Raw genomic sequence first — 13,154 nt, 5'->3', positions numbered from 1 at the left:
GTGTCTGTATCTTTCCAAATTCGTGTTGCAAATAGTCTGCTTGTAAACTAACATCGACAGCACTGCAGACCAGCAAACTAGGACAGGCATGTTTTTGTATAAAGTGGAATATACGATCCATGATTAACAGCCACCTGGGTTGGACCTTGTTGGATGCGTTTTAGATGCACGATGGGTCTGGAATATTATCGGTTGCGATCTTGGGAATTTATACGGTTATGAAAACGAATGTGAGTGATGTGGGGGCGTATTTGTGCCATGTGCTCTCCAGGCCAGCCGTTCTGCAGTACAGCAGTAAATCCCGGGCCAACAGTGTTGTATAGGAAAGCTGAAGTTCGTTACACCAAATCAGTTGTGCAGAAAACAGCGGACTTTCACCCTGGAGTCTTGACACTCTAAATAGCAGCGAGTGTCCCATGATGTATCTCTTGTCATGGTGCCTCCGGATGTGAGGATCTGACGGTCTTCGCAGGCAAAGCGAGCCCAGGCTGTGAGGGGAAAGCACGGCGGGGAAGCACTCTGTAGTGCATCAGAGGTGCTTGTGATTCGGTCATGGCTTCCCTGGGCGTCCTGCGTTACTTTTACAGCATCAACCGCTACGTTTCCCAGGAACTAGACAGCCCTGGGAAATGAAATGGCGGCGGGCATGGAGGTCTTCCCCTCAGGGTGTAAGGACTGTCTTCTACAGCTGAAGACGCTGTTATGAAGTGCATCGAAAGGGCTTGTCTGGTTTTGCCGTTATTTAGTTGTAGCTCACTGCAAATAAGCACATTCAGCTTCACATTTGCTGTCTCTTGAGGTTTGACAGCCTGTGGCACTTTACACTGATGAGCTACGGATCCATGCTGTGAACCCAGGTATAGATCCATTGAAAATCAGTTAAAACAGTTTCTAACGTTTTGTGATATATTCGTTCTTATATTGATCAATTTGGCATTTTTGAAATATTTCAATACAGCCCTAAATGTACAGTTTGTTTTTAGTTTGTTGTGTACTGCTGAATATTAAATGGAAGATTTGCTTCCTTTTCCCTTTTTTATTCTCTTTCAAGTTACACCAAAAGTTAACCTATAAACTCGTTAACACATTTTTTGAACCGATCAGTATAGGTTAGCACCAGCGTCTTCGTAAGGCCTGCAGATGTAATTTAATTGTTGTTTGCTTTTAATGTCAATAGCCGGATTCTTTAAAATGGGTGGATGAAGTTCGGCAGTTAAAAAGAAGGTGAAAGGAAGAAACATTCGTCTGTCAGAAGGGCAGGCTGACACCATGCACTGTGCAGGGTGGGGATCTGTGAAAAAAACCAAGGAGTGTCACTGAGCTACTGTGTCAAGTTATATTAACAATATTAGTAACAAAATGAATACCTATTAGACAGCATTAGTCATGAGAAACGCGTGTCTTCAAATCGTAAATGCACACTGAAGCAAACTAGAAACTGACTTTATGGCAGCATCCACTTCTGTAGGAGGCATTGTAAGGAGTTAAATTTGCAGAGGTTTTTTTCATCCATGCTTAACGTATGGTGTAGTTCCCTCCCTTCTTTGTCATTGTTGAGTTCCAGCCAAGAACATTCCGTCTTTGCAGCGCTGTTTAATGGTCAATTTTAAAGGGAAGAAAGTAAATCCCACCAGTTTTTTTTTTTCTGAAACAGAGCTTGCACAAACTTCATATACAAAAAATGTTGGAAGGGGCCATCTAAGTTCACTGTCTAGGATAATTGCACTGGCTTTTCTCGTATTAGGCAATGCAAATCCTCTCTTGAGGTGTTATTTTTTTCTTTCAGGATGCTGTCTTCGACAGTGTGATATGGCTATGGGGAGTCTGCATAGGGCTTTTAATTGGACAGTGCTAGATGTTTTAAAACAAGGGTGTGATCAGCTGTTTCAATCAAGAAAGTAACTTACACAGGCTGACTATCCCCTCAATGCAGAATAATGTAGGTACAGTAAAAGGGATCCACAATCTGGAAAGTTCTCGTGTAGTGTGTTTCAAATGTAGAACAGGATGCCTTATGAGTCTCCGATAGATAGCTAAAGTTATGACTGTAGCACCAGAAAAGGAATGTATCATGCATCAACTTGTCAGCTGCTGACCTTTGGAGGCCATAACCCTGCAGACTCCATTTTTGTGTTATTGCTGTGTTTCATCCGTATAAAATTTACTCCGAGTTCAGATATCTCAAGAAAAGACTCAGTTTTGTTTATATTTCCCATAGAATATGCATTATATATATATATTTTAAACTAAGCTTTGCACTTTTGCAGTTTGCAATGAAGTATATAAAGTTACAAAAGTATATATTGACTGTGCAGGGCAAGACAGATCATGACCTAAACTGTAATACTACATACTGTAAAGAGTTTTTTTGTTGTTGTGTCAATCTGTTATTCATTGATTGTTTTGCAATTAACTGTATCATATTTTTTTCTTGCAAATCTGCTTAAGATATCCAAAAATAAGATGTCCCTTTAGATTTCTTTGAATGAAAAAGAATATATAAATTATTCTTAAAGTCTGTAGAATTCATAAATATTGAAAATGCAGGGATGGCTTGTTCAATATAATAAGCAATGGAAGGCAGTCTACAAATATAGGATTCCATGAAAATATAGAATAAAATACCAGATTCCTGTAGTCAAGTCCATGGCATGAGGTAAAACTCTTACATACCATAGACTGAAGAGAATATTGACGCTCAAGTTTTTTGACTAGGATTTTCTTCTAGTTCACTGTAAAGAATGAAACATTGACAGATGGTCCTGCTGTGTTAAGGTTACAGTCACCGGTTGAAAAGTTGAGGTTCAAGAATGTACACATTTTTCACAGGATTTTTTCCTTATAGTAAAATGCATTTTCTTTTTTTCATTTGCAGACTCCCAGCAGTCAGGAAGTCCAAGTAACAATGAGCCTGGCAAGAATCCTCCAGGTGTGTACCATGAATAAATATTTGCATATATTCAGTAGAACAAAGGTAGACCTTATGTGTAGAAATTTACATAGTATAGCAACAAGATGGGGCAGGCAGCATGACTGGAAGATTCAGATGGCATTTGCCTCTGTAGAATTGCAGTCATTTGTGTCACAATCAGTCCAACATGCATTGTTGTATGTGCTAGAGGTATTTTTTCTACAAAAATACTCTTGGTCGGTTGAACAGTAGTACATTTCAAGCTCATGTGAATACAAGTAGGTTTCATATCCTGCTGGTTTCTTAGGTTTACGGACAGAAAACATTCCATTCAATGGAGAATTCTATGAGAAGGTAATAAAAGTAAAATACTGAGGATAAAAGAGGTGCCAGAACTAAAGTACATTTAACAAGGCTGCAGAAAACAAGCCCAGTTCTTAATTTAGAGCAGTGGAGTGCAGAATTTGAAAAATACCCCAAATGATAATTTTCAGAAATTCTGGAGTGTTAGAAGCATGGAAATAAAGTGAGCGAAGCTGAAAACTGGTGGGAGTTTACTGTTACTTCTGGGGTAATCAAGTCCCAGTCCTTCCAATCCATTGCAGTGCTGTTTTTTAATGAGCACACAGAATTCCATCAGTACGTGAACTGCTGAGAAAGGGTGGGCACTGGCACATGGCATATTATAGCATATCTTATCGTTTTCCTATATTCTCATCCATTAAAGGATTTCCTGTAAAGGCTCAAGATTGTTTCTTTTGATATTTGCTGCATCTTGACTTCTGCACCTGGTTTAAAATAATTGATACATTATTGGTATAGGCACAGCCCTTATTAGCAGCCTGTGTTTAAGCCTTGAAATCAAAATGTTTGGAATCATTTATGTATTAGAAAGTAAAGGTCACTTTAACCACAATAAACTTGAAACAAGCTATAGTTAATTGAACACTTTTCAGGGTGGTTATCAATAATACTATTTTGGTAATGTCTAGTGAATTTATTAGAATACACTTTAATATGTATTTCTTCATTTACATTCAAAACAGGCTGGCTGTGCGAGACGGGCCAAGAAGTAAATTCATACAGCATGCCTTTTGTATTAAGTTGGGGAAAATTTTTGTCCACTGGCAAAAAAAATGGTTTATGCATAAGGATGAAATATCCTGTAATTCACTGGTTTTGCAGAAAACAAAAACCTAAACAAAAACATGTAATACTATATAAAAGTCATCAGGCACATTCCTCACTTATTTATTTGCAGTTCTGTAATGTTGACAGTTTTGTTTTCATCATTGGAAGAAGCACTGATAATGGTTTTCTGGAGTAAATAGCTTTGGTGAATATGCCCCCAAGATGTTCTGCTTGTATCCAAATATACCTCGCTGTCGCACACAGTACGTTTACGCTTTCAGATGGAAACCTGTCCAGCAGCTGCTTGCAGGTTTATTTTCTTAATTCCTCTACCTGGGCAAACATGTTCAGAGTCTGTTTCTTCCCCTCCAGTGTGGGGTTGGTGTATGAACGTGTTCCTCACCATCGCTTTCGGAGATGTTGTAACCATTTCAGCCGAGGTGTGACACATGTAGGCTCCAGGAGGGCTTTATTTCCGCCCGGTGGAGTGGATTATGGGGAGGTTAAGTGGTTTGGCCCCGGGGTTATTCAGGGTCTTCGAGGCAGAGAGGCTCTGAAAACAGAGGGCACCCTGCTGTCCAGTGTGACGTTTGCGCTGCTGTTGCAGTGTTATTGTCTGGAGCCCTGCACTGCATTATGACTTAATTGAACATGGTGCAGACTTAATCACCTTCAACATTTGCAACTACTGGTATTCAGTAGTTGAGAAGAAAATCTTAAAATACTGTATACGCACACAGCATTTCTTTTAAACAGGGAAACTGTGAAAGGATCTTCTCTTTGGCAATATTGTAAGTCCTGATAACAAATTTCTATTGCTTTCTTGTGGCTTGCTCTGTGCCAGCAGAAGACTGCAACTCTGTACCTCAGCTGGAGGAGGTACAAAAATTGATTTCCATTTTTTTCTTTCGTACTTCTTCTGTGTGACTAATGAAATCTGACTAGCGCAAGCACGAGGTCAGGCCAGTGACGTGTGCACAGGGTGGCTAAGAAGTGGTTTTATTCCCTTGCTGTGCCCCTCAAGGCTGGCATGTCTGTGCCGCCGGTGTGTAGTGCCACCTCACATGGGCCTTGTGTGCACCGCAGAGAGATGGAGACGTCCGCTTCACGCCACATCTCCAGCAGCAGAAGTCTACACGAGCACAAAACCTTCCGTTCTTTATTATTCCACGCTAGTTTTCCTTTTTTCCTGTAGTAACCTATAGCGTTCTTGACCTAATATTTACACTGCTTTCCACTCAGTGTGTACTTCAACTTGGGCTACAGGCAGGCAACACTGCTCCGAGGCCAGAGCTTTTCATCTTCCTCCTACAATCACACTGGAAAGGAAAGGGGCAGGGCATTCATGTGTGGCTGCAGTCCATGGAATTCTAACCTTTAACAGTGGATGCAGGAAAATGAGCTATGAAGGTTAGCGGATTAGGGCTTGATAGGATTAGAAGGGGCAGAAAAGGATAAGTCTGTACATGCTAAAGTGCACGTTTGCTCTGGAGGTTCAAAAAGCAATTAAATGAGATTTTTGCTTTCTACTTTGGCATCTGTAAGCATGGTATCTGAGGTTGCTGAACTTAGTTTGTGAACTTAGTGAATTTAGTGGGAAGTAAAGCGATAATTTGTATTTGCAGGTAAGCTGAGACAAAAATCCTTGTGACACTGTACTGTATATATACAGACAAGCCCTCTAATCCAACATACAGTAGGAACATTCCCTCCTGATATGCTGCAAGATGAGTAAGATGTAATGTAGCTTCAGTGAACGTTTTAGAAATAATTTCTGCAAAATTGTATGTAAAAACAAAAAAATAGAAACAATCTTTCTAATCACTGATTGCTAATATCTTATTTTAAGCGCAAAAAACATTCTGTAGTTTATTCAGGCTGAAAGAGTTAAACCTTTGTTGCCAAAGTCAGCACTGGACTTCTTCAGAATTAACAGCGAAACATAAATCATAGGACACAAGAGGGAATTATGTGGAAGTGCCTTTAATACTGAGAACAGGAGGCACTTCTTCACACAAAGGGGTGTGAGATTCTGGAGCAGGCTACAGTATCTAGTTTTGCTGCTGAAGCTGTTATCCTGGGTTCTTTCAAGAAATGGCTGGATGGATCCATCAGTCGGTTTCTACCAATCACACCGTTCAGGTCGGCCAAACGTTCTCCAATCATTCTCGACTTCTTCTTCTAATTAAACTGTGATTGCAGTGCTTCCCATAAGTTCATGATTTTTCAGCAACTTTTATATTTTTTGGAGAAACTTTTTAACAACTGCAGAAACAAACTCTTATTACAGCACAAGGAGCCCATTTTTGATAGCCAGGGCACAAGGACAGCACCATTGCCTTAGTGGTGGAGGGAGAGACCTGCCCCAGGGGAGTGATTGTGAACAAAAGCATGACCCAGCACACGCAAAACACGTTATGAAATAAGTTTCAGCTGAAGCAGTCCCTGGAGAGGGCAAGAATGGATGAAAAGCAGTCTCAGGGTTTTAAGAAGTTGTAACCTACAACGATTGGATGTACAACGTTTAGGGAAGGAAGAATAAAACAAACTGGTGCAGTTTCTTCTGCGTCCGGCAGCAGTGTTGGAGCTCCCCTAGCACAAAGCTAGTATAGTTAAAGGATGGGCTTGGCCTATGTCTGCATCTGGAAATGTTGCATACAGTGCTTCACCTCAGTCTTGTGAGACACCCGGAGCTGATTAATATTAATTTACAATTGCATGCCCTTAACGGACACTGTATCTCTGAAAGTCATTTATTGAGGGACAAATGGAATTCTGTGTAATTGTATCGGATGTTGCATATACACAGCAATAGTGTCGTCGTCATTATTATTCATATGCATCTTCTCAATTTCTTTTGTACTGTTGGTAAACACTGCCTTAATGTTAGTATTCTAACATTTTGAATACTAAAACATTAGACATTTTCTCTTGTTACGTTGGGTGTCTCCTGTGTCTTTTTTTTTGTTATTGATTTGAAATATTTCGTTTTTTTCTCAATGCCCTGTCTTTATGGTCTGTAGAACTGTTTCTCCCTGAGGTTTGCTCTGAGAAAGTCTCCCCGAGACCACGCTTTCCAAGTGCAAATACCAGATAGTGACACTAAAGTCATTAAAATCACCTCACGAGGGAATGATAATGATCCCACACCTTAAAAGATGTGTAACCACTCTGTGCTAAAACCCTAGCAGTTATGTGCATTTTGACAATAAGGCTTGCTTCACCACTGAGTTCAATTGTCAGGAGCTAAGACATTTGTCCTGGCCATGAGTGTTATCAAAATGTGGACCCAGAAATTCTGTTTTTAACTTTGATAGAAATACACTAAGGTTCCTGCTTTGCTGGGGTTTAAGTAGGCAAACAGAATAGGGATTTAGGACAGTAGCTAATTAGAAGTGCCTGCAACTACTGACCTTCCATAATGTTAATAATGTTAAGTGATGCAGAACTTATTAAAACAATTAAGAGTGTGCCCTTTTTATGCATTTAAGCTCTTTAATATTTCTGTTCACTGATTTAGGTACGGTGCTATTGTAGCGAATGCATTTTTAAAGTGAAGCAAAAGCCAGTTACTGTATATGCTTCTGTTACTTTCCAGAGCCCAGTGTGGTACAACAATGCATTCTCTTTCTTAGCCTTTGGCTAGTCATTCTGTGTACTGTCTGAATTTAATTAGGGCTACCTACCAGCAGTGTGCACTTGAAAGTTTGAAGTACAGTGGCTGGCACTCTGCCTGCGAAGAAACAATGGCAGCAGTCTTACCATTAACATTCTTGGCTTAGGAGAGTTTATTTCTGGGAGTGATTTCAATGTAAAACAAGACTGAGTGTGGCATTTTTGAGCAAAAACCGATGCTGAATAGTTTATCAACCAACGTCCTTGTAATTATTACAAATTGTGGATGCCTCTTTTCGGCCTCAACCAGTGTTTTCTTTTTTGTCCCAGTGTGTAATACATTAAGAATGAAAATAATCAGAGCTTAATTTAGTTATACCTCTGAAACAGGTCTGTATATTTGACTGCCAAGCAAAACATGACAATCGGCAGATTACTGTAGAAGGCTGTGTTCAGAGAGCTTTTATACAAGATGCTGCACTGAATGTGAATTGTAGCTGAGACAATCTCAGTGTTGCTCATGAACCGACTTACTGCTGGGTCGGTCTTTTTTTTCACAGTTGTAGCCACATCCATTTCATCCCTGACGTTATTCTTACACATCTGCTATTTAAAAAATATTAGGAAGATTTTTATATCTGATTTCAACCACATGGCACTTGTTGGCGCTGTTCAGTTAAGCAAATCCTGTTTGTTTCTTTTGTCCAGTAAACTGCAACTAGCAAATTATAGCCCACATCTTGAAATCAAGTTTTCACAAATTGCTTGAAAAGTGGAACTCCCCAGCGGTCCAGCAGGTAAAGATGTTTGTTGCGGGTTCGATGTGGGATGACACCACTGATCAGGATTTACTCAGCGGTGACGCACAGTTGGCTTTGGCAGTAGTCATCTAGGGATTATTCGGTGAAGCAGTGACTTCTGCGTTTCCTTGGGTGCCTCCAGGCTGGTAGTGATGTCAGTGACTGACATGCTACTCCTACGGGCAGCCTTACATCTCCCATAAGTCTCTGAAGCACTTGTAGAGTGTCAGAAAAAGAGCAGCTCATTTGTAGGGTAGATTAGACGGGCCTGTCTGCCCTTCCTCACTCTTTCTGTCACTGAACCTGGTGCTGTGAGCTGAGACGTACCTGTAATTCCCAGTGGATATATAAATATAATTGGTGATTCTATTTGAAAAAATGTGTAAGACAATTGTGGCCTTGTGTTACAACCTCAAAGAAAAGCAAAACCTCAATGTGAACCATCACATTTTCAGACCCAGAAAGTTCTCTACAATCTCTGTCGGTGTCAGTTCACCTCTTGTTTCATGAATGAGGAAGACTTCAGTTTGACCGTTGTCTTACTGTCTAGCCAAATGTGTTCTGCTGATTTGCTCGCTCAATGGGTTGTGCTGGAGTGTAAAATTCAAGAGAATAGAGCTTAACCTCCGGAGAGCTTGCAGAGACTAGGGACGTGCTTCCCAGTGTTCATGAAAGCCTGGCGTGGAAAATCGCCTCCAACTCTTTTCCTCCGTTCGGTTGAACCTGTCATCTCAGACATCTGGTACAACTCACCTCATATATCAGACAGCACCTTCTTGGCAAAGTTTGGAAGCTGGGGGATTTTGAATCATTTTGATCAATATCAGAAAAAAATCAAGAACTGAATGATGAATTTGAAAGCGCTTTTCTGAAATCATTTTTTTTTTAATGAGAAAGTTTGTGAGACTCAGCACTGGAAAGGAAAGCAACGTAATCAGAAATATCAATTCCTGGTCTTGTGCTTTTTATGCATCAGTTGTTATGAGGAAATGAGGAAAATGGGCTACTTTTAAAACAGTATGTGAATTTAGAAAACCAAAAGCGAGGGAAATTGACTTGAAAGCGAGGGAAATTGAGAGTCCATGTTTGTCACACAGCTCTTAGGAGACTTGTAACAGTCTTGTTGATCGATGCTGACATCTTTACTAGTCTCGTTTTCTTTCCGCAGGTTACCTCGAGGACAGTTTTATAAAGTCAGGAGTCTTCAGTGTTTCGGAATTAGTGCGAGTATCCAGAAGTAAGTGCTGCGTTTTTCCATTCCTCACCGAGTTCCTGGAAAAGGCTAGCTTACTGTGCTGTAGCCTGAGGAGAGGGATTCACTGCATTGTATGAAGCAGATGTCCCCAGCATGCGAACTCATGCTGTACTTCTCAAAAGTTCAGAACATCTGGGGTCAGAGTCTACAAGGCTGGCTACTGCCTTGACACCAAAACATTTTAGATTATTTCCTTAATAAAGCAGGTTTTCAGCCAAGCTGGCTGAACATACCTTCCATGCCGTGCTTTTTGTTATTTTGAAATTAATTTTTAAGTGTAGGTCTAAGTACAGTATCAGAAGTGAAGTCTTTCAGTGTGTGAGCCTTTGCAGAGAAAATAGTATGGAAAATCTGGTCCAGTCAGTGTCAAATGCAAGCAGTGTTTAGACACGTCTGGCTGTTAATTCGCCAGTACAAAAAATAAAGGACGCGCTTCCTTGCCATGTTTGAGGAGTAAGATTTTGCAGTTAACAGGTTTCATTCCATTGGCTGTGTCAAGCTGTGCTGTTATCTCGTATCGAGGCAGCGAGGTATAACTCGAAGCTGTCTGTGTGGATTTTCCTGAGCACAAACCCCTGTACATGTCCACACTGAAACAGAGCGACCTTGAGATTGTCATCACATGCTTGTGTCTCTTGGGTCCTGTGGCACTTTTGTAAAACTTTCAGAGTAACTCGTTTTTTAAACAAATGGAGCTAAGTGCCTTCAATTACCTGCCTTTCAACAGGGGCTTTCATTAGTTCTAAGAATATTTTCTTTGGGGATTAAAACACAGCTCAGGATTGCCTTTAATTTCCAGATGTGAAGTGAGTCTTTTTGCATTTATATATAAAGTTTATATATGGCTATATTCATGGAAGTAATATGTAAAAAGAAAAATAATCTTAACAAGTATTCAGAATTTGCTTTCGTGGAATCATAAAAATGTTTTGAATTATGTCATACAAAGCATTGTTGTTCAAAGCTTGTGTCATATTAGATTTCTTATATATTTACGACTGTTACCTCAGACCTTGTATAGATCCCTAATATAGCCTGTGAACCTCTACTCTAGTGTTCAAGGAATGGATTCAAAAGTTTTGCTTAACTAAACAGGCTTTTGCCAGAGACTGCATCTACAAGTGCGATTCTGATAATATCAAATCAAGCAAGTAAACTGCACTAGTTAGAAGTGTTTCCAGTGATGAATAAAGCATGCAAATCTAGGTTCTCATTTGTTTTTATTGCTCGCCTGGTGCTTAAAATGCCTATGAAATTACTAATGGGAGAGGCCCTCAATGCATTCTGGTAGATGATACTTCAGAGCTGCTTTGTTTAATGCTTTTGGTAAACCTCAACCCACAACAGACACCACTGCGCTTAAACTTTTGTCAGCTCCAAACCACGTTTTCTTAGAATATCTAATGACTTCAAGAGCTAGTACAGAAGACTTTTAATAGTATTACGAGTAAGGGCACCATAACAGAAACTGAACAGCCTACCTCTGTATATAAGGAAAAATTATATAAATAATGGAGTTTCTTAGAATTTGGGACTACAATAATACCTCCTTTTTCGGAAGCAGACTCTTTGCCATATTCTGGAGGTGTTTCCACAGTGACTTTCTTATTTTGCACTTCATTTTCAGGAAGCGCATTGCACTGTAATGGGGTGAGATCCTTGATGGAAAGTTTTCCATTTGACTCTTTCCTCCTTTTCCCCCCCCCTGCTGTGTGGGATTTTCTTTTCCACGCTGCTGAGGCCGGAAGAAATAAAGAATTCAAAGTGATGCACCAGCCTTAAAGAGCACAGATCTCCTGGTTTACCTTCCACATCTAGGGTTCGAGAGTCAGTGGCTGTGATAAAAAGTGAAAGAAAACAGAACTATGGAAATGTTAATGGTGACATGGAGAGTTAAATGCATCTTTTTACTTAATAAAAACACAAAACAGCTTGAAATTCTTCAAGAATCTGAAAGCTTTTATCACTCATCCATCTCTTTAAGAAAGTAGTTCTTAGAAGTACGTTGTGTTTAGTTTTATAATAGAGATAATACAGTACACCATCTAGAAAAGTAATCTGATTTTACAGACGGGCACGGTGCAGAAAAACGTATATCGTTTTTGGACACCCATTATATCTGCAACTCTTGGAGGAACCTTAGGCATACACAGTTCCAGATGCCATTGATTCAAATAAGTTACATGTTTCTTAGTAATTTATAGTGAGTAGAATAAGCCAGATGCCAGTTTTGATCCAAATGCAGTGCTTCATGACCATGGCTAGGGGTGGAAAATCCAATGGGATGCAATCCCATCACCTTTGAAACCAAAGGGAACTGAACCCCAGATGCTGATGTTATCCAATCGTGCCTGAACCCGTTGAGAGCCCAGCTAGTCGCTAATTTACCAATACCTGGAAATTTGTCAGAATCTAGTCAACATGCACTGGACTTCCAATGAGAAGGATAGTCAAATTAGTCAAATGGTATCAATTGAAAGTTCTGTAATTGAACACTTCAACAAAAAAAAAAAAACACTTACTTCCACAGTTTAACTATGTGCACTTCGTTGTGTCACATAATCTAATGCTTCTGACTGAAAATTTGTAGATTATGATTCGGTGTCATTCTCTTTCTGTAAAAGCAGGGCTTATTAATGCAAAGAGGTCTGCTCCCATGCAAATAAGGTTAACTGTGGATGTTGAATTTATCCTTTTATGTGGCATCTCCTGAATAACTGGAAATACAATTATGCTAAAACGATCTGTAGTGTTCCTAACACTTTACTTTTTAAGCATTGAAGTGGATTGCACTTGATGGCTTTACATTGTTGTACAATGTTTGACAAAGCAGAAGTACTGTACATCAATAACATTTTCTTTGTGATAGCTTGAATAAGGTCCTTCTAAATGTGTTCTGCCCCTGCAGCGCCGATCACCCAGGGGACCGCAGTGAATTTTTCAATCGGAGAGCTCCAGGGTCAGCCATACTATCATGACTTGAACTCCAGCGTGAGCCTCCACCGGTCGCTGTCCTCTCCTCCAGGCAGGTCAGTCTCATTGCAGCTTCGCCTTTTGTCATCTAACTACTTAGTAAAGAAATCATGTTGCATTAGGTTTGGAGGTAATTTTATATCACTAAGCTCAGCATGACAGCTCTTACATTCATTTAAGATTTTATTCATATTCACTTGGTTAAAAGGCATCTGGCCTATCTTTGTCATGTCGAGGATTATTTCTAGAGCCCACAGTTCTGTATATTGTCAGAATATTGTGAGTAACCTGAACACTATTTCACCCATTCATAGTCCACAAAGGCAAGGCAACTTTTTCAGGTTGTCACAAAACAGCGTCATTATAATTCTAAATATATTGATATGGCATATCAGAAATACAGGCAAAATCTTTGTGGTAAAAAGTAAAGCATGATTTCAGGTGTGTCCTCTGTGTCGATTTAGTATTA

The 13,154-nt window shown here is 39.9% G+C and overlaps 1 protein-coding gene across 15 annotated transcripts in view; it reads left to right on the top strand.

Moving 5' to 3' along the window:
- The window catches only part of LOC102688770 (nuclear factor 1 B-type), a 170,256-nt gene that overhangs the window by 115,273 nt on the left and 41,829 nt on the right, over window positions 1-13,154 (top strand). For 12 of the 15 annotated variants that reach the window (XM_015345091.2, XM_015345089.2, XM_015345090.2 and 9 more), the window contains exons 3-5: window positions 2,876-2,929; window positions 9,626-9,694; window positions 12,621-12,741. In XM_015345091.2, the coding sequence (XP_015200577.1) occupies window positions 2,876-2,929; window positions 9,626-9,694; window positions 12,621-12,741 (244 nt within the window). The remainder of the gene's footprint in view (window positions 1-2,875; window positions 2,930-9,625; window positions 9,695-12,620; window positions 12,742-13,154) is intronic. The other 3 variants (XM_015345092.2, XM_069189366.1, XM_015345094.2) reach the window with 2 other exon arrangements.

This window comes from Lepisosteus oculatus, chromosome 1, assembly GCF_040954835.1.
Source record: "Lepisosteus oculatus isolate fLepOcu1 chromosome 1, fLepOcu1.hap2, whole genome shotgun sequence".
In the NCBI taxonomy this organism is placed as follows: Eukaryota; Metazoa; Chordata; class Actinopteri; order Semionotiformes; family Lepisosteidae; genus Lepisosteus; species Lepisosteus oculatus.
The sequence above is the reverse complement of the archived record's forward strand: the minus strand, read 5'-3'. Positions and strand labels throughout refer to the sequence as shown.